The 27,893-nt window shown below is 29.9% G+C and overlaps 2 protein-coding genes across 2 annotated transcripts in view; one reads left to right on the top strand and one right to left on the bottom strand.

The window, feature by feature from the left end:
- LOC133329743 (lachesin) overlaps positions 1–21,767 on the top strand; it is a 37,874-nt gene extending 16,107 nt beyond the window's left edge. The window contains exon 2 of the mRNA XM_061538209.1: positions 21,193–21,767. Within this exon, the coding sequence (XP_061394193.1) occupies positions 21,193–21,734 (542 nt within the window). The 3' untranslated portion in view covers positions 21,735–21,767. The remainder of the gene's footprint in view (positions 1–21,192) is intronic.
- A 2,726-nt stretch (positions 21,768–24,493) lies between these two features.
- On the bottom strand, positions 24,494–27,714 carry LOC133329748 (augmin complex subunit dgt5). Its single transcript, XM_061538215.1, has 8 exons — positions 27,620–27,714; positions 26,758–26,890; positions 26,549–26,693; positions 26,239–26,487; positions 25,673–26,184; positions 25,136–25,614; positions 24,869–25,056; positions 24,494–24,753 (listed from the first exon to the last, which is right to left on the bottom strand). The coding sequence occupies exons 1-8, from the start codon at positions 27,712–27,714 to the stop codon at positions 24,494–24,496; spliced, it is 2,061 nt and encodes a 686-aa protein (XP_061394199.1).
- Between the last annotated feature and the right edge of the window lie 179 nt (positions 27,715–27,893).

Genomic DNA, 27,893 nt, shown 5'->3' with positions numbered 1-27,893 from the left:
ATAAATCAGGTGACTATAATAAAACAGCTGTTTAGTAAAATAACCCTTCTCCTTGTAAGAATACAGCTGATCAGCAAATATAATTTTAGTCGAAAAACGAATAAAGCTTTCTGGTCACAACTTAATTTACACAGATTTATTTTTTGTGATTTTGTTTCTAAAAAAATATTTGTAAATTTTCCATAATTGATTATAAATCAGCAGACTATAACAACAGCTGTTTATATGTTTAAATCCCTTAATATTATGACAAATTTTTTGTTACAAGATAACAGCTGATTTACAAATGCCAACAAATTTTTAAGAGATATTACAGTTCAAATGCCGTAATATTACTCTAAGAAATAATAAAGCTTCCTGGCCACAAGTCAATTTATAGAATAAAGGATTTTTTTAAAATGGTATATCTATTTATTTGAAACATTACATCGAATACTTGTAAATCAGCTGACTATAATATCAGCTGTAAAGTATTTTTTTTTACAAAGTTCATATTAAAATAATTTATATTTTTTTTATAAAATACAATGAATTTCTACTAACTTAAGAACACGACTTATAAATCAGCTGACTATAAAAAACAGCTGTTTAGTTATAGTTTTACTTACAAAAATACAGTTCCTATTAAGAAGGATTTTTCAGACGCAAGTTTTAGTTACAAAAAATACAGTTCCTGTTAAAACACCATGTTTTTAATAAAAACAACTGATCTGTAAAAGCAATGTTCAATATTACAGTTCACATGCCGTAATATTTGCCTAACAGCAAATAAAGCCTCCTGGCCACAACATAATTTATAGATTCAAAAGATTTGTTTATAGAAAAATATGAATTTTTACTTATTTAAACATTACGACTGATTATAAATCAGCTGTCTATAACAACAGCTGTTTTGTAAAAGCTTTACTTACAAAAAAACTCAGTTCCTATTAAAATATGATTTTTCTGAATGAAAACACCTGATCTGCAAATGTCATGTTTCAATGCTACAGTTCCCATGCCGTGATATTTGTCTAACAGTAAATAAAGCTTCCTGGCCACAACTCAATTTAGAGATTCAATGGATTTGTTGTTAAAAATATATTAATTTTTTACTTATTTAAACATCTACTACGACTGATTATAAATCAGCTGACTATAACAACAACTGTTATGTAAAAGCTTTTCTTACAAAGCTTACACAAAAATACAGTTTCTATTAAAGAAAAGATTTTTCTTAACAAAAACAGCTGATCTATAAACCAATATTACAGTTCACATGACGTGATATTTGACGTAACAGCAAATAAGGCTTCCTGGCCACAACTCAATTTACAGAATCAATAATTCTTTTGTTTTTGTAAGAAATTGTTGTTACAACAACATCAAAATTTAGTAACTATCAGTAAATCTTTTATAGAAAAGTACTCTAAGTGTTATTACTCTTGAGATAATGTGTGATAATTTCCTAACAAATAATACTTATAAACTGTTTACACATGGCTAAACATTTTTCTATTATAGTTTAGAGGCGCAAAATAAGATATCCTCCAAAGAATATCAACATTAAATCTGACAGCTATGTATTATGATAACCTCATAAAAGATGAGAGCAAGTGCTGGAAATAAGAACTCTTGAGAAAATTTCATATAATTAAGAGAGAATGAAAAATACCATTACACACATAACATAATGCAAAAAAAAAATCATTGCACACCAAATCTTTTCCTCAAATTCAGTATGCACATGCATGCCTGAAAAACATATGTATGTATATGTGTGTCTTTAGCGTGCTAAACAAGATCTGAATGCATAGATTTGCTAGTTAGGCGGAAGAAGTGGAAGAAGAAGAACAAGAGCATATAACAAAAAACAAAATATGAAATGCAAGAAGAGAACTGAATTTTTATTTTTTTCCTCCCAACACCACAAAGTGGGTGCATTCACATGTCTCAAGAGCTTGTTATATGCTCGATATGCAATAATAAACAAGCGAGGCAGCAGCATCAAGCAACGTCAACCGCCAGTGCAATAACACATCGGCTGACGTTTTTCTTTTGAGAAATTGTGGTGAATGCAACACTAAATACACAGCCTACTGCTTGTTGACCCCCACAATCATAAATCAAACCAAGGCGAAGGTTTTTTTTTTTGCCGCAGCAGCAGTATTCAAAAACAACAGTCGTCATCATCATCACAGACGTCAATTCACCTTCTGTGTTCTCGAGAGAGTAATAAAAAAAACGAAAAAAAAATCAAGAAGAACAAGAAAAATCAATGCTAAAATTGTTTTCCCCATTTTTAGAAAACAAAAAAATCTGCTTCATTGGCAGCAAAACAATTCCATGGCTTCAAAAGTTCAGTGGCGGCGTCGGCGGCATAACGAGCACACAAAAACCTCCTACCTCTTCAAAAAGCGTAAAGAACAAGAATGGGTTTGCGAAAAAAGTGAAATTTTCTAGAGGAATTAAGCGAAAGAAATATGAATAAAAATTCCTTAGAACACACAATTTTTAATTGGATTGCAAAGTGTGTGACGACGACAACGCCGTCTTCGTCTGAGATTTAAATGTAAATTGTGCAACATGATTTGGTGGGTACTACAACAATGTCTGACTTTTTTTTTAAATGCATATGTCAAAAAAATTATGTTAACATTTGTTTGTTTGTCTGTTGTCGTGACAGCAGACGACTAGAACAGAAACAACAAAAACAACTTTCCATCATCGTCATCATCATAGCCTTAGGTGAGGACTTTTGTATGAAATTTCTATATAGGATTCCCAAAGGGGTTTCTCTTTTTTTGTGCATATCCTTATTTTAACTCTTGCATATCCTGTGACATAATCATTATATTTCATCTCACATGCTTAAAATCAAAACAAGTCATATGTAATTTCAAAAAAAGAACCAACAACAACCAAAACAAAAACCCCTGGTTTTTTGTTTGTTTCTAAAGTGTCATGGAATCCTCCTAGGAAACCACAGGAGCATGCCTTTAGGCATATTTCTTTTTTTGTTGCGATGTTTTGTATGAGTCATGTGGTGAAATTTTTTGTGATGGGTTACTTTTTTGTAAGGAGGTGGAAATAATGACATTTTTTCATTTATAATCATAGACATTAGATGTGGTCCTTTGCAATTTTTGTGTTCTGAAAATACTGAAAATAAAATATTTTACGCCGAGTTCCCCTTCTTTATGAGGATTTTGTTTAATATATATTCAATGAAATTGATTTTTGGTGGATTTACAAAATCCGATACAATGTAAAAATACTATAACAATGTAAATGTAATATAAATAAAATATAAAGATTTATTAAACGGCATATACATTAGAACTTTTTACCGGGTTAACCTACTTTATGAGGATTTATTTGACATATATACAAAGGAATTGACAATTGAAACCCACTGGGTTAACGAAATCCGGTTAAATGTAAACGTACTATTAGGTGCTTTAAAAACAAGAAATATATTCGCATGTTATAAAAACTTCACAGAAAACAATTTAATCTACCTTTTTTAATTTATTATTTCAAATTTACAATTATTTTAAAATTTGGTAACAAAAAATGTTTTTCTTTGTTTATTTTCACTTTATCTACGAATGATTACAAATCAGCTGACTGCAACAACAGCTGTTTTGAAAACATATGTTACGAAAAATCCCATCTTATCCAATGCTTATTAAAAATAAAGTTTTTTTGTTGTCAGGAAATAGCTGATCTACAATTGACACAATAGAAGTTTCTACAATTTTAATTAATATTGCAGTTTAAATGCCCTGATATTAGTCTAACAGCTAATAAAGCTTCCAGGTCACAACTCAATTTACAGTTTCAAAGATTTTTTTCGTTTTATTCGCATGTTATAAATACTTCACAGAAAACATATGATCTACATTTTTTATTTCGAAATCACAACTAGTTTGTAACCCGAAATACGTTTTTTTATTTATTTTAACTTTGTTCACAAATGATTATAAATCAGCTGACTGCAACAACAGCTGTTTTTAAAACATATGTTACGAAAAATCCCATCTTATCCAATGCTTATTAAAAATAAAGTTTTTTGTTGTCAGGAAATAGCTGCTTTATAATTGACACAATAGAAGTTTCTACAATTTTAATTAATATTGCAGTTTAAATGCCCTGATATTAGTCTAACAAGTAATAAAGCTTCCAGGCCACATCCCAATTTACAGATTCAAATTTTTTCGTTTTATTCAGAATAAAATGTATTTCTAATTATTAGAACATTATCTACGACAGATTATAAATCAGCTGACTATAACAACAGCAGTGTTCAGTAAGCAATTTAAAGGTTTAGAATAAAATGTATTTCTATTTATTAGAACATAATCTACGATAGATTATAAATCAGCTGACTATAAAAGCAGCTGTTTTATAAACACATTTTACGAAAAATGTCATTATTACTACCTGTTTGTTGTAATAAAACAGCTGATCTACAATTGTCATACGTCATATTTCTATAATTTTAAGTTCACATGTCGTGACATCAGTCTATCATCTAATAAAGCTTCCTGGCCACAACTCAATTTAAAGATACATTAAATATGACAACTGGAATGTCCAATTTTCATTAGTTATTATTTCAAAGAATTACCTTTGATATCTGACATTTTATTAGTTTTTTCTTGACCGCTTTTTAAACTACTTTTTTGATAGGTTAACGAACAATACTATGGTGTTATCTTCTACAGAAATATTTTCATTTGATGACAGGGATATTAGAAAATAATTAACATTTGTCCATATATCAGGTTTACATTGGCTTACCATCCGAAAAGAATGTCCCATCCCTGAAGAAAAAAAATACAGCATTTAAAAATGTATATGCGGGTTCACAGGGCATTGCATTTACTTGCAAAATGTGAACTTCCCGTATGAATCTTTTCAGCTGATTTTAAATTGTTTTTATTAACTGCCTGTTCTTGGTAATATTTAATGCTCTGTTCACGAACCTGCCAGAAACTGCTATTATTTTCTATTTTTCCTATAAATTGTGTTGCTTGTCTCTCCTTTATAAAACTATATGTACATTAGATCGATAATTCGGGTTAAGCTACTTTATGAGGTTTTATTGACAATTTAAATCTCCTGTTTTTATAAATTGCAATACAATGTAAACGTACTATAAATTTAAAAAAGTTTTACCAACATTTCGTGTGCATATTTACAACCTTCGTAAATTCTCCATGAACCTCAAATAGTTGGTGTTGTTGTTATTTTATCAGGAAATGTAATACATATTTACCATGACAACTGAATCCCCCTTATTACAATTCAAGTTCATGTTTAAATTGAATATCTAAATGTCATTTCGTGCATATTATTTTGCTACATCGCTGTCAGCAGGCATTGAGTTTCACTTTTATTATACAATGGCGATGTTTTGTTGTTGTTGTTGTAGTAGTGAAATATTTGGTAAAAATGTCTTTAATTGGAAATTTATATTTTATATTTTTGTTCTCTTTCCCTTTAATCAGACTACAGAAGACTATTATCATATGTCTTCTAAACTATGGGTTTAAGAAAAAATTCTAAATTATGTGTTTAATTAAAACATATTTGATGTAAATACAACCATGCTTTAGTCTATAAAATACTACATCTCGATATAATTGTATGTTTTAATTGAGGTAATTTGCGGGTTATATTGAAGCTTTCAAAACACGCTATTTATGATATAAATATCAATCAGCTGATATTTGTTTATATATTCACATGCAAAAAATTAAAAATATTTTTGGCAGTTCATTTGTCAAAAAAAAAATAAAGAAAAAATATATTTTATTATCTGTACATAAACTCTAGAAAAAGGTAACTGAATTTAAAGTATGACAGTATCAAACTATAGGTCTCTATGAACAGGTGATCTCGATATTTAACACATTTCAATAAAAATATTAATTAAAATCCGTAATTCTATTAAATTTATTTCGAATAGAAATCATATATTCATAAATCATTTGTTTTAGTTGTCAGTGTCTACATTAAATGTGATTTAGGAATGGATTTTTATGCATCCATGAATGTATTTTCTGTATAAAAAAAAAACTCTAGTATAAATGTCCTATTAAAAACAATAATAGGACATGAAATTTTACATAAATGTATTGAATTTATTAACATATTTCATTTCGATGAGAGAAAGACAACTCAATTTTAATTTAGTATGTTTATTGAAATGATATCATAATCTAACTATAGATCCCTATGAACATATGATCGCTTTGATCAGTATTATGTCATATTTACATTAAACGTATGCTTATGAAAATCATTATTTAAATTGTCAATTCTATTAAATAAATGTTAATTAGTTATCATATTTACATAAACCATATATTTTAGTTGCCCGCGTCTACATTATATGTGTTTTAATAAGAGATTTTCATGGATCCAGGAATGAGTATTTTAAATTATTAATTTTTTCTTTCGATTTTCTTATAATTAAAAGCTCCTACCTTTAATATCTTCCATACAATTTGATATCATAATCAAACTATAGGTCCCTATGAACATATGATTGCTTTTAAATAATAGTGATCTATTATGCCAGGTTTACATTAAATGTATGCTTATGAAAATTATTATTTAAATTGTTAATTCTATTAAATAAATGTCAATTAAACATCATATCTACATAAACCATATGTTTTAGTTGCCCACGTCTACATTAAATGTGTTTTAATAAGAGGTGTTCATGAAGGGTTTTAAATCCCACATTTTTTTTATAATTTTCAAGCCACATTCTTTCTACTTTCTTATAATTAAAAACCCCAACCTTGAATGTCTTCCTTGGGAGCCGTACAATTTATATACTAAAGGTTAAACTGTATCATGACGACGTTTTTATTAACACCATTAAAAGCTTTAACATGTTTCCACAGGCCAGAGTATATAGTAATACTCTAGAGCCTTATTGAAGGTGGTAGGGTGGACTAAAGGAAAAAAGGAAATAAAATCGTTGTCTGATTGCTGGGTAGTTATTATTTGCATGTTTCTAAGAAAACATATCCTTTTTTCCAAACAGAAATTAAGAAATGCGTGCAAAATTGCAGGAAATTAGTAAGACGGCGGCGACCACAAACATGGCGTCGGGGACACAACTAAGCGTCTGACATTTTCATCATAACAACAAAGGACAAACAGGATATACAATAACAAATGTGAAAGTTTGAGGAAAATCAACGACAACAACAATATCAACTGTATGACAGTCTGTACAAGAACGCGCAAAAAAAATTGTAACGAAGTAAGCCAGACAAATTGCATTAACATGAAAGTGAAGCAAAGCACGAACGCGCGTTGTTGATTGGTTGGGTTCACAGCAACAAGAAAAAAAACAAATAGTCCACATCCTTTGGTGGATGTGTGTGTGTAAATGTCAGTTGGTGTGCATGATTTTTCCAAACCATTAGAATACAACACACACACATACACACAAACATAATTTCATAGACCTAAAATTGGTGGTGAAAAAAAAACTACAAATCGTTGAAAAGAAGAAGGGGGTTTGAAAACTTGTTTAAATTACTTTTTAAAAATGGCGACATTCTGTTTAATATTCAAATTTAAATTTTTAGTCTTATATTTAAAAATTTAAATAGCATTCTAGCTATGGAAATATGGAAAACTAGAATTTCCCACTGTTTAACTAACTACCTGTTGTTTGAACAAAACTATTTATGTTTTTTCTTTGGTCATTATTCAAAAATTTAGTATGGTTTATACCCCATACAGTTTATCACCTCCACTTTTTGGGAGTTCCAAAAGTGACATAACCTCGAAATTGGGGTTGTCTTTTTAGACAATAGACAATTAACGCATACCATTATCATGATGATGGTGACCAACCAGACATTGCAACAACAACAACAAAAACCAACCCTTGAAAATGGCCCAAAAATAAAAATTAATGGTTTGGCTGGCCATGTCTGGTCTGGTCTGGCTAGCGTCAATGTCACTATTAAGCCTTATCTTTCTTTAGGCCATCCATCGGACACAATTAAAAAAAAATAACCGAAAAGAGAACATGTTACCTGTTATGGTTGGGCTAACAAAAACACAGGTTACATCAGGGTATCGACCTTTGTCCGGGCTATGCATGCAACCATTCATTGTTCTCTTGTTGCATTCGCCCTTTTAGTGAAAGTAATAATTTAAACAGGTTCACACGCCGCACAGGAGGGATTCGTTTGAGAGTATTCTTTTTTTATAATTTATGACCCCTGGGGTCCTTTTATGGCGGCGGCGGAGGGGGATACCGTTACATTTGATATGGTTTTCTTTTTGTTGGACTGTTATCATCACCTGCATGTCAGCAGTATTGGGTTGCATTTTAATTTTATTTGATAGTTTTTTTTTTTTTTTGAAAACAAGTGTTGCATTTATGTGACTTTGAAATTAGAGTCAACACATGAAAAAAAAAATAGGGAGTGTACTAAATTGAACATTGGAGGTTAATTATTGACATTTTTGTGGGGGAAAAATTAGGATAGACAACGTTATTCTGTTACAATTCTTTAATGCGGTTTTAATAAAATATGTCATTTAGAATGTCAATTCCCTTGATTATATGTCAAACAAATGACATTTCTTCGTAAAGGCAACAATTTATTTTCCAGCAATACTGCAATTTTTTTTTAATTTTTTAGTAATCCCATTTATAAAAAATATATATAGGAACTTTCAGGGGAATCTGGGGAAACATAGGGGATTTTTTTTTAAAAAAACCACGAATATCCAAATTAAAGAAATGACACAATCCTGGGCAAAACTTTTACCACATCCCCTTACCTCTCGTCCTTTTATAAATGGAAAAATCTAAAGAAAATTTAATGATTTCATTTCAAAAAATTCATAGCTTCAATATAAGTCATTTATTTTTTTAATATACATATAGTAATTCGGTTGAAAATCTGGGGAAATATTGGGTATTTAAAAAAAATGTCGGGATTTCTCAAGTTAAGAGAATAGCAATAAAACAAGATTGAGGCTATAGTTTACAACACCTCCTAACCTCCCATCTAAATATCTACGGAAATATAGCCACATAACTGTAGAAAATTAATTATCCCGGGATATTTGTGGGGATTTTAAGCATTTTCAGGGGAAAAAATAGGATTTTTTTAGAATTTCCTTAAAATTGAATAAAAATTAATGATTTCATTTCAATTTATAATAATATCTTCAATATAAGCCATTTATTTTATTTATGTTTTTATATAAAATAATTTGCTGGAAAATATGGGGAAATATTGGGTATTTTTAAAATGCCATGATTTTAAAAGAATTCTAGAAAAAATAGTTTATAACACTCTCTAACATCACATATATTATTTTTTTTTATGAAAATCTAGTAATCTAATTGTAAAAATTTAAAGATCCCGATATATTTGTAGGTATTTAAAAAAATCGGGAAATGGGAATAATTAGAATTTTCTTAAAAAAATAATAATTATGATTACATTTCAATTTATAATCAAAACTGAAATATAACCCATTCAATTATTAATGTAGACATCAATGTTTTTGGGAATCTGGGGAAATATTGGGTATTTATTTTAATTTGCAGGATTTTCAAAGTTGAAAAAAAATAACAGTCAGACAATAATGGGCAAATTCGTTACAACAGCTTCCCAAAATTCATATGTTTACCTTGAAAGTAGTTCATATATATTTTTTTTAATATATAGCAATGCATTTGTAAATCTGGGGAAAATTTGGGAATTTTCCAAAATTCTAGGATTTTCAAAGTTGAGGAACAATGTTCAGAAAATAATGTACAAATTGTTTACAACACCTCTTAACCTCTAATCTATTTATTTAGGAAGCTATAATTACGTTTCGGTAGAAAATTGAATTCGCCGGGATATTTGTGGGCATTTTAAAAACTTCGAGATAAAAATAGAATTTCTTAGATTTTCCTTATAAATTAATAAATATTAAAGTTTATGATTACATTTTAGTTAAAATAATACAGTGAATATAACCCAATTATTGCCTAATACATATAGCAGTGAATTTGGGAATTCGGGGAAATATTGGGTATTTTTATATTTCCTGTGTTTCCGATAGTGATAACTAATGAGATTAGTTAGAATTTTCTTACAAATTAATAAGTATTCATGTTTATGATTAACTTGTAGTTAAAATAATATCCTGAATGCAACTCAATTATTGCTTAATACATATAGCAGTGAATTTGGGAATTCGGGGAAATATTGGGTATTTTTTTATTTCCCATATTTCCTAGTTAGAGCAAATACAGTAACTCAAGGCAAACAAATTACAACCGTTGCTAATATATAATATATTTATCTACGATAACATCTACGTAATACCGACGTAACTGCAAGAAAATTAAATATCCCCACATTTAGGGATAAAATGGGTATTTTTTAATTTCTTAAAAATAATAATAATAATAAAAATATTAATAAATATTAAGTTTTTAGTATTAGCCATAACGTAAAACTAGTGAAATTATTTTTAGTATATATTATTGTGTTTGAGAATCTGGGGAAATATTGGGCATTTTTCAAAATTCCAGGTTTTTTAAGATTGTTATATAAGTAAAACTTTACACTCGAAATCTAATCCACTAAGCTATCAAAGTATAGTCATACGACCGTAAACAAATCGAAAATTTTTCGGGGAAAAAAGTGGGATTTATAATTTCTCCACAAGAGATAATAATAACAATAATTATGATTACATTTTAATTTGTAATTGTTATACATTCAAATGTGATAATAGAGCATCAACAAAAACAAAGAAATTAAAATAATTTTCTATTTGGTCATGAAAAGTGAGCAATGGCTTTATGTTGTTTTTATTTTAACGTGTGAAATTTCTAAATTGCACGAAAAATACAATTTTCTTCATGCATACATGTGTGACTTGAGTGAATGACAGCAGCTAGCTGGATGGTTACTTTTTGTTTTTGGTTTAGATAACAGTCAAGCGTGACTTTGGTAAACCGTGCGCATTGTGGCATGGCAATGACAAAGCAAAAGAATACAAAAACAAAAAATTCAAGCTACCGCAAATTAACCACAAATGTTCAGTATAATTTTTTGTTCACTAAAAAAAAACAAACGAATAAATACATATTAAAAAAAAACTAACAAACAAAAAAGAAAGCTGCGCCGCAACATGATAATAACCATAAATGTATTGCTCTTTGCGCGACGAGTGGGTTTAATGGCTGGAAAGCCTAAACAATAACTAACAATTGTTATGCGTACTTTAGTCTAAACCAGGAGTAGTAGTAGGGGGAGGGTGTACTTAGTTCATTTTTTTTGGGTTGGTTGCGGTTCATGCTACAACAACCACAAAAAATGGTAAACAAAATAACAACTACCGTCGAAAAAAACGTGTTTTGAATTTCTAAAAAAAACATTTTCAAACGGCAGATGTTCTTTAAGGCTTTAATTTTGTTTTATGGCTTGATTCATTCTCCCTAACCTAAACACAGACAAAATGTAATTGGGTGTGCCGTTTGCACAAATAGAGAAAAGCTCTTCTTCTTCGTTGTTAGCTACTTCTTCTTATTATTTTTCATTTTTCTCTTTTTTAGTTCACCCAACAATGACATATTGTATTAATTAAGAAAACATACACACACCTACTACATGTGCCCGCAGAGCATAAGAAATGAGTCAAGCATAAATGAACATGATGGTTCCCTTAAAGTCATGACCTATACATAAAAGCTCTACATGTCAACACATACAATTCGTGTCATCAATGTGATCCACAAGATCGTACAATTACTAATCAAATAAATTCTGTGAAAGAGAGAGAGAGAGAAAATGGTAATCTTATGTGACAGATGAGAGAGAGAGGGAGCGCGGGCTTCAAAAATACTTGTCAATTTAAATTAATGGGGGGATAGTTATTAATTTATTTTTTTATTAATAAAATATGACCGACATTTTTAACGCCCTAAAGACTGGAACCCAAATTATGAGTTTTACGAAGATTGGTCATTTATTTGACATATAAGCAAGTGTATTGACAATGTAAATAATGATTTCTATTAAATTAGGTTGTTTAAATAAAACCATAGAATGTTAAAAAGTCCCCCATAAATTATATGTCAACATTTCAAAGTGAATGCCAAATTATTTTATATTCTCATTTACTGTTGAATTACATTTTACTAAGTATTTTATTGACATTAATATAAACGTAGCTTTAGAATGTTAAAAAGTCACCATAAATTACAAGCATTTCACAGTGAATGCCAAATTATTTTATTTTTTCATTTATTGTTGAATTAAATTTTGCTACGTATTTTATTGACATTAATATAAACGTAGCTTTACACTCGTCACCTGTTATAGAATAACATGCTTAAATAATAGTACATTTACATTATACCGGATTTAGTTATTCTTTTAAATATATGCCAAATAAATTCCCGGAAAGTAGGTTAACCCGATAAAAAGTTCTAAGGTAAATGTCGTTTAATATTATTTTGCTATTATTTGTTATTTTAATTTGTTTAATCCAATTTGGTATGCTTGTCGTATAATGTGTATGTACCCTACTTGACATACATTTGTGGGTACTCCACTTTATTTAACATGTCATTACTCATCTGTTGACACTTTTAAAACATAGCTTAAAGCTAATTTACATAAGGTTATTTAGCAGAAAAAAAAGACTTATTAAATTTTCAATTTTTTGAAATATATGCCAAATAAATCCTCATAGAGTAGGCTAACCCGGTCAAAAGCTCCAATGTAAATGTCATTTAATATTATTTAGCTTTTATTTTTTATTTTAATGTGTTTAATCCAAATTGGTATGCTTGTCGAATAATGTGTATGTACCCTACTTGACATACATTTGTGGGTACTCCACTTTATTTAACCTGTCATTACTCATCTGTTGACACTTTTAAAATCTAGTTTAAAGCTAATTTACAAAAGGTTATTTAGCAGAAAAAAGACCTAATATTGCAAAACGTTTACATTGTACTTAATAATAATAAAATAAAAATATTAATAAAACATGATTTAGTGGAAATTATTAATTCAACTTTTACCAGATATGTATTTCTTATCTATCAAAATGCAACAAAGCTATAATTTTAACAAAAAATTAAGTCTAGTTTTTCCATGAAAGTTTGAAAAGACAATCATCCATGATGTGTCCTCAATCTCTACAATTCAGATGATTGGCTACAAAGTTTCATCGTTTTTTGTTGTAGAAAATACAACTCATCTCCGGAACGAATCCCCCAGACAAATGCATCATTGTTTTCATTACAATGACAGATAGAAAAACGAAAAAAATGAAGGCATCATTAAAATCATTTCAAGAGAGAGATTTCATGTAATGATATGTGATTGTGTTTCGGCATATAAAGATAGACAGATATACAAAGTTATTGTCTTTTCTTGTTTCTTTGTCTCTGAAACGGATATGAAATTAAAGTATCGTCGTCTTCTTCTTTTTCCACATCATATGTTTTATGATGACGATTTCAATAATCAAACAAACAATGCTGCCACCATATCAGGCTCAGGGTGTACATAATGGAAAGGTGGGGGGAATATTTTTTGATTGATAGTGATCATCATAGCGTAACAAATAAATAATAGTTACATCTATTTTTTTTTTAAGTTATAAATGTCAGATAGTAATCTTATTCTTACACAGAAGATATAGAGATCATAAAAAGCAACAACAGGTGTTTTTTTCTTTTTTATTTTTTTCTATTTGTATATTTTCTTTCCCTTTAGGCAAACAGGAAATGTCTTTGTTATTGATTTATTTCTTTTATGGTGTGTATGAGAAATTTACTCAATAAACAGACGTTTCGGTTCTTTATTGTTACATTTCTATGGATTCCGCATTTTTTATGTAACTTCTTTATGTCTGTTGATCTGATTTTTTGTTGTTGTTGTTGCTATTAAAATTGTAACAATATTTAATTGGAAAATAATTAAATGTTTGTTTGATTATTTTCCACAAAAAAAAAAATAAATAAATCACATTGATATAAACTTCAAATTGAAATTTTAATGTGGTTTAGATAGGTAGAAATGTAATTTATTTTTCATATTTTATTTTAGAATATTATGAAGCCTTCAAAATTTTGAATCGATTTCTAATAGTTTTCATTTAATTTTTGTAATTGGGTTTCAAAATATATGTCAAATAAATCCTCATAAAGAAGGTTAACCCCTGTAAAAAGTTCTAATGTACATGTCGTTTAATGTTTGTATTTAAATTCTAGTTACAAGTAGATACAATTGTCAGTCAGCTGATATTTGTTTACGTATGAATAAATTGTGTTTAGGGATCTAAGAGGGCGAATTTAATGTTAATAGTTTTGCATTGCATTTTGGGAAAAATTATTTTAAATGTCTGAATAATTTTTTTATTTGTTAATATATTTCATTATATAAAATTATTTGTAATGATTTGAAGCAAAAATAATTTATTACATTTTAAGGGAAGCTGTCAAAAATATATTTTTTGGTGTTTGGCATTTCTGACTATTATTATTTTATTTTTTTTTATATTTTTTGATATATTTACATATTAAGAAGTTTAAAGACGACAATTCCCCTCTCAAAATTCCTAAGAATCAAATTTCAATGTTCATTCATGCAACAACAAAACAAATTTTATGTTATTTCAAGAATTTTATTAATTTCTCTTTCCCCTCATTCAATTATTTCGGCGGCGGTCAAATATTCATTAAGAAATATATTTTCCCCCCAATTCATTGAGTTCATATTTCAATACAAATAATTTATTGTTGTATGCCAGAGCTTCATAGAACTCCTAATTAATGGTTGAACAAAATATTAGTGGTGTTTTTTTATATTTTAATTTCTAAAAGGGATAAAAAATAACATATATAAAAAATATTTTTTTATTAATCGATTTTTTTACTATTTTTTGAGTTTTTTTATATTTAATTGAATATTATTTTATTATTAATTACAACCATAACGAAAAAAACACATCTAATGTAATTTAACAATCACTCATATTGCATTTATATTCGTCACTTTATTACCCAAATTATTCATTGGCCATTTTTTGTTTTTCATCGTGTGTATGGGTCATATGAGAATAATATGATAAGTCACAATTTGACATTAATTGTCAAAGTCTTAAATTTTAATCCATTCCATTAATGCTTATAAGAATTTTCATAGAGAAATTCCAATTGAAATAGGGGAAAAGGGTTGTCTTGGAAAATGGAACCAGACCAGCATCTTTGGTGCAGCATTTTAGGGCATCATGTTTTCAATTAAAATCGAATAAAAGAATAACGGTTTTTTTGTTGCTGGTCAAATTTACACCAAAGAACAGCATATTTAATAGGAAACTAACTAAAATGGTTTTAATTACTGTTACATATTTTGTTATTTAAAGGGCTAGTTTTGTGTGACATTTACGAAATGCATTTTGTGGAGTATTTGTAAAAAGGTTAGCAAACAATATGAATTAAAAAAAAGTATACTAATTAAAAAAAATTGAATTTCTTTCGTTAGTGTGTACCCAACTTAAGTAATACTAAAATAAGGGATCTATAGGAAGTTTTATAATTTTAATTTAAACGGCATATAAATTAGAACTTTTTATCGGGTTAACCTATTTTATAAGGCTTTATTTGACATATATGCAAAGGAATTGACAATTGAAACCCACTGGGTTAACGAAATCCGGTTAAATGTAAACGTACTATTAAATAGCATTTACATTAAAACTTTTTGGCGGGTTAAACTACATTATGAGGATTTATTTGACATATATACAAATAAATCCTCATAAAGTAGGTTAACCCGCTAAAAAATTGTAATGTATATGCCGTTTTACAATGTAAACGTACTATTAAATAAATACCTTGAAGACAGATCATTTTTATTATGCTATACAATTTATATAACTGCTTATTAGCATATTGATTTCCAAAAAAAGATTTGACAATGTAAACAGGAAATAACAATTTTCACAATCACATGTTAATAAAAACAGCTGACAATTATTTGCTTTAAGCAAACTACTAATGGATTTATTTAACCTTATTTTATTGTTATGGTCATTACACCTAAACTAGGTCCACTTTTTTCTTTATATCCATCTTGCTAACAGGGATTAACATTTCAATACCAAATACACTTTAACAATGTAAACATGGTATTATATCTCACACATAAACAAAAAACAACTGACAGCATATTTGCTTTAAGAAATCTAACAATTTCCAGGGATTTTCTTAATCTAATTTTATGACATAACCATTAAACATAAACCAGTTCCATTTTGTCTCTTAGTATCCACCGCAAAAATATAACAAACAAACCGCAAATGTTTCACTTTATTGCATATAATGTAAGTTAAGTATACACCAGACCCTTAACTAAATGCTACATATGCTATCAATATCCTTAATAGAAATTAAAACAGCTTTGCCATGAATAGCACCACCCACCCTCCTTTTGGCCCGCCTTATAATACAATAAAATAAAACCACTTATTAAATAAATACCTAAGCTAACCTATAACTACAATTAAACCCTCCTCGGTGAAATGAAAACGCATGTTACGTGTTAATGTTCTATAAACACCCGCATTTGCAGCATAACATATCCGCAAACGTATACAAATCATTAACGCAAATTGATCCCTTGCCATTTTGTTGGTGTTCTTGTTGTTGCTGTTGTTTGGGGAAATGAACACATGGCACACAAATCCATAAATATTAGAAAATAGTTTGCAGCAATGCAAAAAGTTATTGAACTCCTTTTCTATATATGTGACGGCAAGCTGGCAGGAGGGGTTGTGAGTGTGCAACAACATGCATGCATGTTTGAACTCGTTTTACCTATAACACAGAAACAAACAAAAAACAATAAACTAATTGCATAGGATCAATATAAGCAAACATGGTATTATTGTAAACGAACAATAGGAAGGGAAGGGGGGATGTTTGACGGGTTAAATTATACAGTAGCAGCAGCAGCCGCACTTCAAATTCTGAAGAGGGAATTTCCAAAAGAGGATGTTTTTTCCTAATGATAGGCGTCGAGCAGCACACACAGCCACCAGGATCCTTTATGGTGTTAATATTAATTACAGTATGCTGTGAAACTGTTTTTTACACACACGCACACACATATGCGCTCATAGACCGCTTTTTTGTTTTGTTTTGATTTTGCAAACGGCATCATCTCTGGCTTCAATTGTTTAATGACAACATAACGACATGGTTTCTTTCTCTCTCTCACACACAGTTACTCATCAAATTTCAATGCTGCTGCTGAGCCGAGAGGAGTCATGCAATGTTGTTATTGTTATTCATGTTACATATGACAATAATTATCACATGCTGGCAACCCTAGGTTACCTTTGTTTTATTTTATCAACTTCCGGCTTCCCTTTTTGTTGTTTTCCAAAAAGAGTAAAGAAAAGGGGTATTCTTCTTCTTCTTAATCAACGTGGGTACATGAACTCTCATCATCTTTATAATGGTTAGTTTCTTTCCTACTTTTTTTCGTTGTTGTTTTTTTTTTTGTTTCGCATGTACACATCAACATACATACACATGATGATGATGAATGAATGTATGTGCATGCATAAAATATCATTGCCCACAAGCAGTCAATGTCTATGATGATGATGATGACGACGGCGGCGACAACGACGACGACAGTTGCCCCGCTAAAACAATGTTTGTTCATTTTGTGTTATTCTTCTTTCGAGAGCCAACCATGATGGTAGGTTCATACGTCCGTAATGAATATAACCTCATTTCAAGTGTACTTTCTTGGGTGGTTGCCAAAGTTAAGTTGCCACTACCACTCACTGCTGCCGCTACTTAGAGGTTATGGTTAAGTGCAAGCGACGCAACGAGGCATATTTAAACTCTTGAACACACCAAAAAAATTGCCCGTAGGAGTAAAATGCATTTTCATGCATACGCATCACAACCAACAACAGCAACAACACACATGGATACATATATCCATAGGCAGAGCTTCATAGTTGTGAATGAAAGATGCCATCATTGTCAGAATTTTTTTCTCGTCTCGGCTTTTGACTTTAAACTTTCTTTTTTTTATAAAAAAATAGGAAGAACTTCACTTCCATGTTATAAAATTAAAGAAGGAAGGGGGGGATGAAAAAAATCATCAAAATAAAGTACTGTACATACAATTTAACAGGGAGCATGTGTCAATCAGCTGATATTTGTTTACATAGCAATCAAAACAGTTTGATTTTGTATCCTGTTTCTAGTATTGTATACATTTTTAGCTTTCATTAGCTTCTCGATTTGAAATCGAAACGATTTAGTTTAAATATTTTTGACAGGTGCCAAAACATTTTGACTTTTGTCTGTCATTACTAAGTGCGTTTATATTAACCCTCATTTTCAACAATTTGTGGTCGACTTAATAATGGCTAATCCTAGCCACGGTAGCAATAGTAACGAAGAGCAAATTGGCAAATTAATGTGTAGGCAACTCCCCAGACCATTAGATAAATTGCTGCAGCATCATTTTAAATACGTTTGCTGATGCAGCTATATCGGCCAAGGTATCCTCTGTGAGACCTTTCAACATTTTTCTTGTGGCTGCATTTTTATGATGACAGAACTAGAGAGGGAAATGTGACTGGTACTTCAAATGATAATGATTTCCCTGAAGATGCAATGCGAACTAAAAGGTCATTAACGTTTATTGTTTTCACAATTAATTTTTTTTTTTTTTGTTACATTGCAATGAAACTATTCCCTCAATAGCTACTGGGGAGGAGAGATATGGGGTGGTTTTGTTAACCAACCAAAAGTGCTTCACATTTTCCACACAGAGAAAAAAAGATCATCAAATAATAAATTGATTTTATGTTACAATTGTCAAATTGTTGCACAATTTACCCCTATACCACACAAACACAAACCACATGTAAACATTTTTGTTGTTGTTAACCACAATCCATCCATCCATAGAATAGATTTTCATTACCGTAACGTCATTTAATTAAATCTAAAACACCCGTTTATTTTGTCTGATATTGATTTGTTGGCTTTCGAACAATTTAATTTGATGTCCTGTTGTTGTTTGTGTACTTGAAATCAACCACACACATTTTAACCATAAAATGTGAATGACTTTTATTTTGTGTTAATAAAACACACCACTGACATCCCGCTGTTACATGAAAATTTGAAATGAAATTTTGACATGTTTTAAATTTAGTACTGAAAATTGCTGAAGAATTTAAGAAACTGAGGAAAAGACTAAAGAAGGAAGTAGATTTTACAGACTCTCCAAGGGATTAGAGAAAAAGTAGACAGATGTCAAGAAGATTGTTAGAAAACACCTGATCATACAAATCAGCTGATTTCTGCCAACTTTTTTATACTCGTATTTTAAATTGTGAATGTAAACTCCATCATAAAAATAAAATTTAAATAGCTTGACATAAATGCAAAGGAGCTTTTTAAGAAAACACCTGATCATACAAATCAGCTGATTTCTGAGAAGCTTTTTTATACTCGTATTATACAAATTAAATAAAAAATATATTGCTTGACATATTCTGGTCCTACAATAATGCTACATTTACATCAAACATGTTTTATGATAAATTGTAATTTTAATTTTATAAATGTCAAAAAATGAATGATTTCTATGATATACGTTCGATGTAAATGTAGAATAAGCATCATTATAAACATATCATACCATTATATTCATATTAAAGCTACATGGCCACACTTTAAATTTAACATATGATTTGCACGTGAAATAATATAGTATGGTACATATTATTGAAGAAAGTAATAGGTATTGTCAAAATTTCTCTTTTTATGCCGTAAATGCCGTTTAAGGATCTATTAAAATTGACAAACATTGATTGAGAATAGAGTAACCAGAAATTCTTAAAAGTTATCAAACATTTTAAAAAATACTTTTAATTTGTTCTATAATTTGTAGCCTAGCATAGTTCAATGGTCAATCGTATCTTCCAAACAAAGTATGGTCATTTAGCTTTATTATTAATACTAAATTCGAGTACTGCCACACTCGAATTTAGTATTAATAATAAAGCTAAATGACCATACTTTGTTTGGAATATACGATTGACCATTGAACTATGCTAGGCTACAAATTATAGAACAAATTAAAAGTATTTTTTAAAATGTTTGATAACTTTTAAGAATTTCTGGTTACTCTATTCTCAATCAATGTTTGTCAATTTTAATAGATCCTTAAACGGCATTTACATTAGAACTTTTTATCGGGTTAACCTACTTTATGAGGATTTGTTTGAAATATATACAATGGTATTGACAATTTATGCCTACTGGGTTAACTAAATCTGGTAAAATGTAAACGTACTATTAAATTAATAGCACATTTTATAAAATCTGTTTTTTAGGTCTATTCTGGTCGCTCTTTTTTCAACCAGATGCTTAAATTATTTTTTTTCACATTTGCATTTTTAATTGAAAATACTAGGTGGCGCTCTTCTCAATCAGCTATTAATTGTAAAGTTATAAGATTATGCCAGCAAATTAAAGTGTGGTACACATCATTGAACAAATTTATATTACTTGTCGAAATGTTTATTTATTTGATAATTTTACTGGTCACTCTTCTCAATCAGCTGTTAATTATCAAGATTATGTTTAGAAAAAGTCTGGAATTAATATATTACGCGAGTTCTCAATATTATTTTTGAATGCTCTGATATATTTTTAAAAACAGCTGATTCTTCTATCAGCTGTTAATTGTAAATGTGCCAGAAAAATATGATGCGGTACAAATCATTGAACAATTTGATGTTACTTCTCGAAATGTAGATTTATTTTTTTACTTGTCACTCTTTTCAATCAGCTGTTAATTGTCAATGGTCAAAATAATCATTAAATAATGAACAAAATTGGCATGTATGTTTTCGATATTTTTGTTTCTAATGTTTATATTTCCTCAAATATATTATTAAAAACAGCTGATCCTTCAATCAGCTGTTAAGTGTCAATTGATGAGGTTATGTTTAATTAAAGGTCATTTTGTCACAATATCTTATTCCTAAATTATACATATGATGAACAATTTTTTATATCCTCAATTAATTTTGACATTTTTTACATATTTATTAATAATTTTTTTTCTCTTATTCTTATAATTACAGATAGTGCAACCTATGTCGGCAATGTTTTGAAAATCAAATCTGTCAAAAAGGAAGATCGTGGTACCTATTATTGCGTTGCCGATAACGGTGTCAGTGTTGGTGATCGTCGTAACATTAATTTGGAAGTTGAATTTGCTCCCGTCATCACAGTACCCCGTCCCCGTTTGGGTCAAGCTCTACAATACGATATGGATTTGGAATGTCACATTGAAGCTTATCCACCACCAGCTATTGTCTGGCTTAAGGATGACATTCAATTGTCCAACAATCAACATTATAGCATTTCTCACTTCGCCACTGCCGATGAATATACCGATTCCACATTGCGTGTCATCACCATTGAAAAACGTCAATATGGTGATTATGTTTGCAAAGCTGTCAACAAATTGGGCCAAGCTGAGGCTCGTGTAAATCTTTTCGAAACTGTTATACCCGTGTGTCCACCAGCTTGTGGTCAGGCCTATTACGGGGATGCTGAACGTGTTGCTGCCACCTCATTGGCCACATTGGGTGTTGTGTTGGCGTTTTTGTTTACCAGATAAATGGATGGCTTTTTGGGGGGAGACCTTGAGAAACACCAGTGATTGAAGAGTGTGTAACGCCGCCAATTATATAAAAACAAATTATATATATCAAGTATCTATATAAAGGGATTAAAATAGAGGGTAATGTCGAACCCCTCCATGGCGAACGAAAATTATTTTTAACGAAAACATTCCAAAAAAAGTATAAACAACATAGAAGACCTTTTCCCATTAATGTATTTGCAAGGTTTTAAATTATTCTACGTCCATCCATTTCAATTTTTCTTTTTGTATTAAGTTAATAAGCAACAAAATAAAAAATTGTAATAGTATTTAAAGAAATGAAAATGAAATCAATTGATGATGATTAACCCTTAACCCGTCCGTTTTTTTATTATGTATACAAAAAAAAAAACAAGTTAAAAACCAAGAACAAATTAAAAATAAAAATAATAATAAAAAAAGAGGACAGTTACGACGATTCTTAAATTTTTACAAAGAATCTCTCACAAACCAATATTATTATTATAATTGAAAAAAAAAAATAATCTTCCATCACCTAAAAAAGAAACATCACAAACAAAATTATTTTTTACTGGAAAATATTTTATATTTATTTAATAAATTTATAAAATATTTTCCTCCTTTATATGCATGACACACACCGAAAATAATTTCATATTTACATACTATTTGTTTTTTATATAGAAATGTAAAGTATAAATTATATTTCATTCATTATCTTTTTTAATTTGTATTTCCAAAAAATAAAAAAACAAAACAAATATCTAGCCTTTAAGTATGTTTAATTTCTTTTTATAAAAAAAATAAAATAAATAATCTACATCAAACAGTTTTAATAAGTTTATATTGTTCTTCTTAAGGGTAGCACTTTAAAAAAATATTAAATTTTTTAAAGTAAACATTTAACAAAGAAAAAAAAAACAAATAAATTACAACTATTTGTATATGTGTAGTTTTTTATATATTAAAATAAAAAATATATTATAAATACTAAGTCTTAAGTTTGTGTAAAACCCTTTTGCTAGAAACAACCCATACAGAAGAAAAACAAACAGATAAAAAATAATAATTTTCCATTAAAAATCCTGGGTGTAAATATTACTAAGAACTCTTTTTTTAAATATTTTAATACATATAGGCAAAAAAAAAACAAACAAAAGTATATTATATATGTATTCGCCTCAAATTTATACGAAACAGAAAAAAATATATTAATAAAATTAAAAAAAAAAACATAAAAATGTGTGTTATTATTTAAATGGATTAAAGACTAAATCTCTCCCCATAAAATCTACAACTCTCCCTCTATCCAATAATGAAAGTTTCATTCAGATATCTCCATTAATTGCCGAGATATGGCCATTTGAAATTGACCCTGTGTCTAATTTGTGTAACGCCTAAAAGTATGCTCACTTTTTTCGCAAACTAACATGGAAACACAAAGCAAGCAATCTGGCAACATAACCTGCATTTTTCTGTTTTTGTGGAATTGCAATTTCATCAGTTTTCACATTTGCCGTACCAGGCCAACAGAATCGTGTAGCAGCTATATTTTGACACACGGTCAATTTCAAATGGCCATAACTCGGCAATGAATGGAGATATTTGAATGAAACTTTCACTATTGGATAGGGGAAATAATGTAGTTTTTGTGTGTATCTATAAATTAAATGAAAAATATATGTTAACATGGTATATTTTAAAATTTGTAAAAAATACTATTGCTGGTTTTCGTAAAAGAAATTTTTGTCTGCCGATACGGTGGAGATTTTTTAAGGATATTTATCCAAGTTTCAACAGAGCAAAGATTATATAAAGACTATTTTTTCAACTGTTAATGAATCGAGATATTTGAATGTAACTTCTGCTATTGTATAGGGGAAATAATGTAGATTTTGTGTGTATTAAAAATAACTAGGAAAATGATTTTAAGTTGGCATTTTTCAAAATTTACTAAAAAAACAAATTACCACGGGTGGTTTTCTTAAAGGAATTTTTTGGTGTGCCGATATGGCGGTGATTTTTTAAGGATATTTATCCAAGATTCAACAGACCAAAGATTATTTAAGGAATATTTTTTCAACTGTTAATGAGCGTATATTTTTATGTTTTTTTTTTTCGAGTATTAACAATAGAGCTTGAAGGAACATGTTTTTGGGTAACCTATGGCGCGTAACACCGATTATGTTTTTTCGAGTACTAATCAAGTGGGGATTTTTTTAAAATTATTTTTCCAATTACCAAAAGATTTGGAATTATTTGTCCAATGTTTTTATTTAAATTTCAATCGAGTATGGATTTTTTTATTTTGTTCAAGTGCCTGTAAAGCTTGATTTTTAATGAAACATTTTCTCAATACCTAATATGAGGCGCAGATTTTTAAATCTATTATTAAATTCCTTGCAAATAACACAAATCGTTCATTATAATTTCACATTTTATTTATTTTTATTTAATTTATTTAAATTTATAAACGTTCATAGAGATACATTTATATCACAACAAATACAAAAAAAGCAAAAAACGAAAAAAAATAAAGAGAAATATTTTGAGCTACAATGTCTTTTTATCTCTCCTGTACGCAGCAAATGAAACCAAAATTTTGTAAAAAGTGCCACTTATGTCACTTAAATTATTGTTGTTATTACTTGAGTCCATAATTTCATTCTATAATAATTAGCTTGATATCGAGAATTGAATTATCATCCACCATCATCATCATCACCATTTCGAAAAGTGCCATTTTTTTCTTTTCATTTGATCGAATTGCCAGTGGTGGCAATACGAATATACATGGTTAGTTCGCCTTCGTAATCTGCATACGTTTGATTGTTGAAGGTTTTTGTGGGGGGTATGAAGTGCCGCAAAGGATTCTCAATTAGGAAGTCATAAAATTTAGCCAATTTCTGTAAACTGTGAAGGGTATTTACCGAACAGACATCGATTTTATCTAGAACTTCAATAATGCGGTCATGCTGTTGTTTGGCCTTCTGTTTGTATTGTTGCGGGTCAACTGGAAAGTAGATGTCGAAAAGAAATGATTGGTTTTATGAATGAATGCATTTATAAGTAGGAGTTATAATAAAGGGAATGTTGACAAGTGTGTGTGTGCGTGTTCCGCAACATACCAAAAAATGTGTCCAAATTCAATTTCAAATCATTTGAATGTTGTGCAATCAAGTCCGCCCACAAAATACGATTTCGTACTTCCTGTAAAGCACCAAATGGTGTAAGTAAAACGCCCGGAGCCAATTGAACCGTTGATGACAGTTCACTTGTTTCGGTTATCAATGGATTGGGTGCCAAATAAAATAAACTGCAAACGGGATAAAAACAAACACAAATGAAAAATAATGCCATGTTGTTGTGAATACAAATAATCTTGAAATGCTCACCTTTCCTTGCGCAGACAAGAAATATGCTCCAATGGTGTTTCACAAAATGTCGCCAGTTCCAAGGAGTGAGATGGCAAAACAGTATTTTGTGCCTGAGGCGACATCAAAGTTATATCACCACTACCGCCACCACCAAAACTACGCCGTAATGTGGTGTTGTTCAAAGAACTGATGGTCGAATCAAAATCCAATTTTGTACTGCAGAAAACATTGTCATTGCTCATCTCAAAACTGTCAGCTCCCACCAAGGACATATTGTTGTTGTGGGTAATTTTTAATTTTGTCGGTTTGAAATTTGATTTTATCATGGTGTTGTTGTTGGCCATCATTGCTTCCAAATCGTCCAGTTGATGTTTCATAATATTTTTCGAATAGATTATTTTATCTTTGATTTGTGACAATTGCATCATATCGTATTGCAGTTTATTCACGGAGGCACTGATTTCACCATAGACTTGTTTGATGGATCCCAAAAGGACCTGAAAAGATAGAAGAAATAAAATTAAGTTTTTTTTAAATTTATTTTTATTGACTTACCTCATGATTTTCCAAATATTTCTGGGCAGTTTCCAATTCCGCTTTTAGCAAATCAATTTGCTGTGTTAGATATTCATTTTCACCTTTGGTGAAATTCAGGAAATTATATTCAACCACATAGTTACGCATAATTTCTTCACTATGTTCACTATCTAAATCGGTACTGAATATTTTCACTTTCTCCAATAGTTTATCTTCAAAATCTTCATAGGTTTTGGGGAATTCCATTTCTAAATTTTTCCGTTCCTGGCATGCTGTTAGATATCTGCCAACGATGCCTAAAAAACTTGATTTTGCCTTCATAAAATTAATTTCGAAATTTGTTAAAGGATCACGACTATTGCCCGTTAAATGTGAATCATTATTTATCGTTTTATTCAATGACATAATGTTATGTAATTGTTCCTCCTTCAAGCGATTAATGGTATTGAATATCAAGAAATTGGGTATATTGGCAAAGATTTGACGCATTTTAGCCCACAATTGGGTTTTGGCATCCTGTAGGATTTGATCTGTGAAAAATATATTAATATTAAAATTACTTTTAGCTATTCCATATTACTCACAATTATTATTTTGTTCACAGAACGTGTAGAAATCTTCTAGTTCCTTTAGGGCTTTGAGCACAGCTTCATTTGCCTTTTGTTCACTTTTATTTTCATGGGTCAATACCACCGGCATGGTGGCTTTTATTTTCTCTCGATTATCTTCCTCGCGTTTGATGTTTTTATCCAGTGCCTTGGATTTGAAATCCAAAAGATGCACTCTGGCTTCCAGTAGATCGCATTTATTTTCCATATTTGCAATTTGTATATCTAAATAATAAATAAAGTTACTAAATTTATTCATAATTGATTTGAAAATTTGAAGCATTACTTTTTGTTTTAATTGAAGCTGCCTGCGCTTCAAATTCTTTTTTCCTTTCATCCAGACGTTGCTCCAAATCTTTGAGTTTTTTACGTTTATCCTGTATCTTGAGATGCATTTGCAATTCATGGGGTAAAAAGGATCTTTCACAGACCTATAGAAGAGATAAAAATTTCATATTTGTATTTAGATTTTTTCAATATGTTTTTCTGACTTACCGACAAAACCTGGCCCCTAATTTTCTCGACTTTATGTATCAATATATTTTCCTTAATGTCCTTGACATCTTGGCGAGGTCGTACACGTCGCATCAGATTGCAGAAAACATCACGTTGGCGAGATTTGAAAACTCTGCAAAGAAAAAAACAAAAAAAAAATAGTACTTTATAAAAAAAGGAAAATTCTGAGCTTGAGGCCCGATCGCAGATCATTTTTAACATCTTGCCTTTGCGGAGGTCGATAATTCCAAAGTTCCATTGGTTTTCATTCCATTGTTTCCAAATGGTAAATGCCTTCCGAAATATTTAAGCGGTTCCGATTATTGCTGACGGTAGTTCGTTGCTACACAATATAATCTTCTTTTAAATAAAAATTATGTGTAGGTAACCTGGTATTGGTATTTAGATGGGAGAATGCCAACAAAGGCTACACAAGAGAATTACGAAGGAAGAACAATTTTTGCCATTAAATCGAACGGAGAACAGATTAGCACTAGGAGAAATACACGGAGGTGCAACATTCATCTCCGCTGGAACTTTCTAAGGACGGTCAACCAAATTCGATAACCCAAACATGAAACAAATCCATATCATCCTCCATTGTCACCTTGTGTTATAACAGAAACGAATGGGATATCATTGGGTGGGGCTACTCCAACTACGGAGTACACAACAGGACAGGATTGAAGCTTCCATGTTCAATTACATATTAAATTGAAACGTTTAAATTAATTGTTATGAACCTAAACATCTTTGTCCGAATATGACACAACAAAATATTTCTTGCTTAATCTGGATCAATTTTAGCAGACATTACTTTGCACAACACAATGATCTCACTCGTGATCAATCCAATACTTACGATTTTAAGGCATCTTCGCTGGGCATTGCTTCGGGTGGGCAGCCAAGTTTCGTAGCCCAGACACGAAATGCCTCCATATCATCCTCAATAGTCATTTTAGCCGAAGATTTCTTACAATTTTCCAATTATTTTTAAATTAATTATTTAATTTGTGACAGCAAGCCTCTTCTACGCGCCTTTCACCTTTTACTGAATAAACCGACCTAATTTAAAAACGTTCCACTTGGCAAGAACAAAGAGTGGAGCAAGGAGAAAATGGGTAATAAATAACTCT

The sequence above is a fragment of the Musca vetustissima genome, unplaced genomic scaffold (assembly GCF_032173495.1).
Source record: "Musca vetustissima isolate MV318-11 ecotype Yass unplaced genomic scaffold, APGP_CSIRO_Mvet_v1 utg20142, whole genome shotgun sequence".
Classification (NCBI taxonomy): Eukaryota; Metazoa; Arthropoda; class Insecta; order Diptera; family Muscidae; genus Musca; species Musca vetustissima.
Note: the sequence above shows the minus strand (reverse complement) of the source record. Positions and strands in the feature narration are given on the sequence as shown.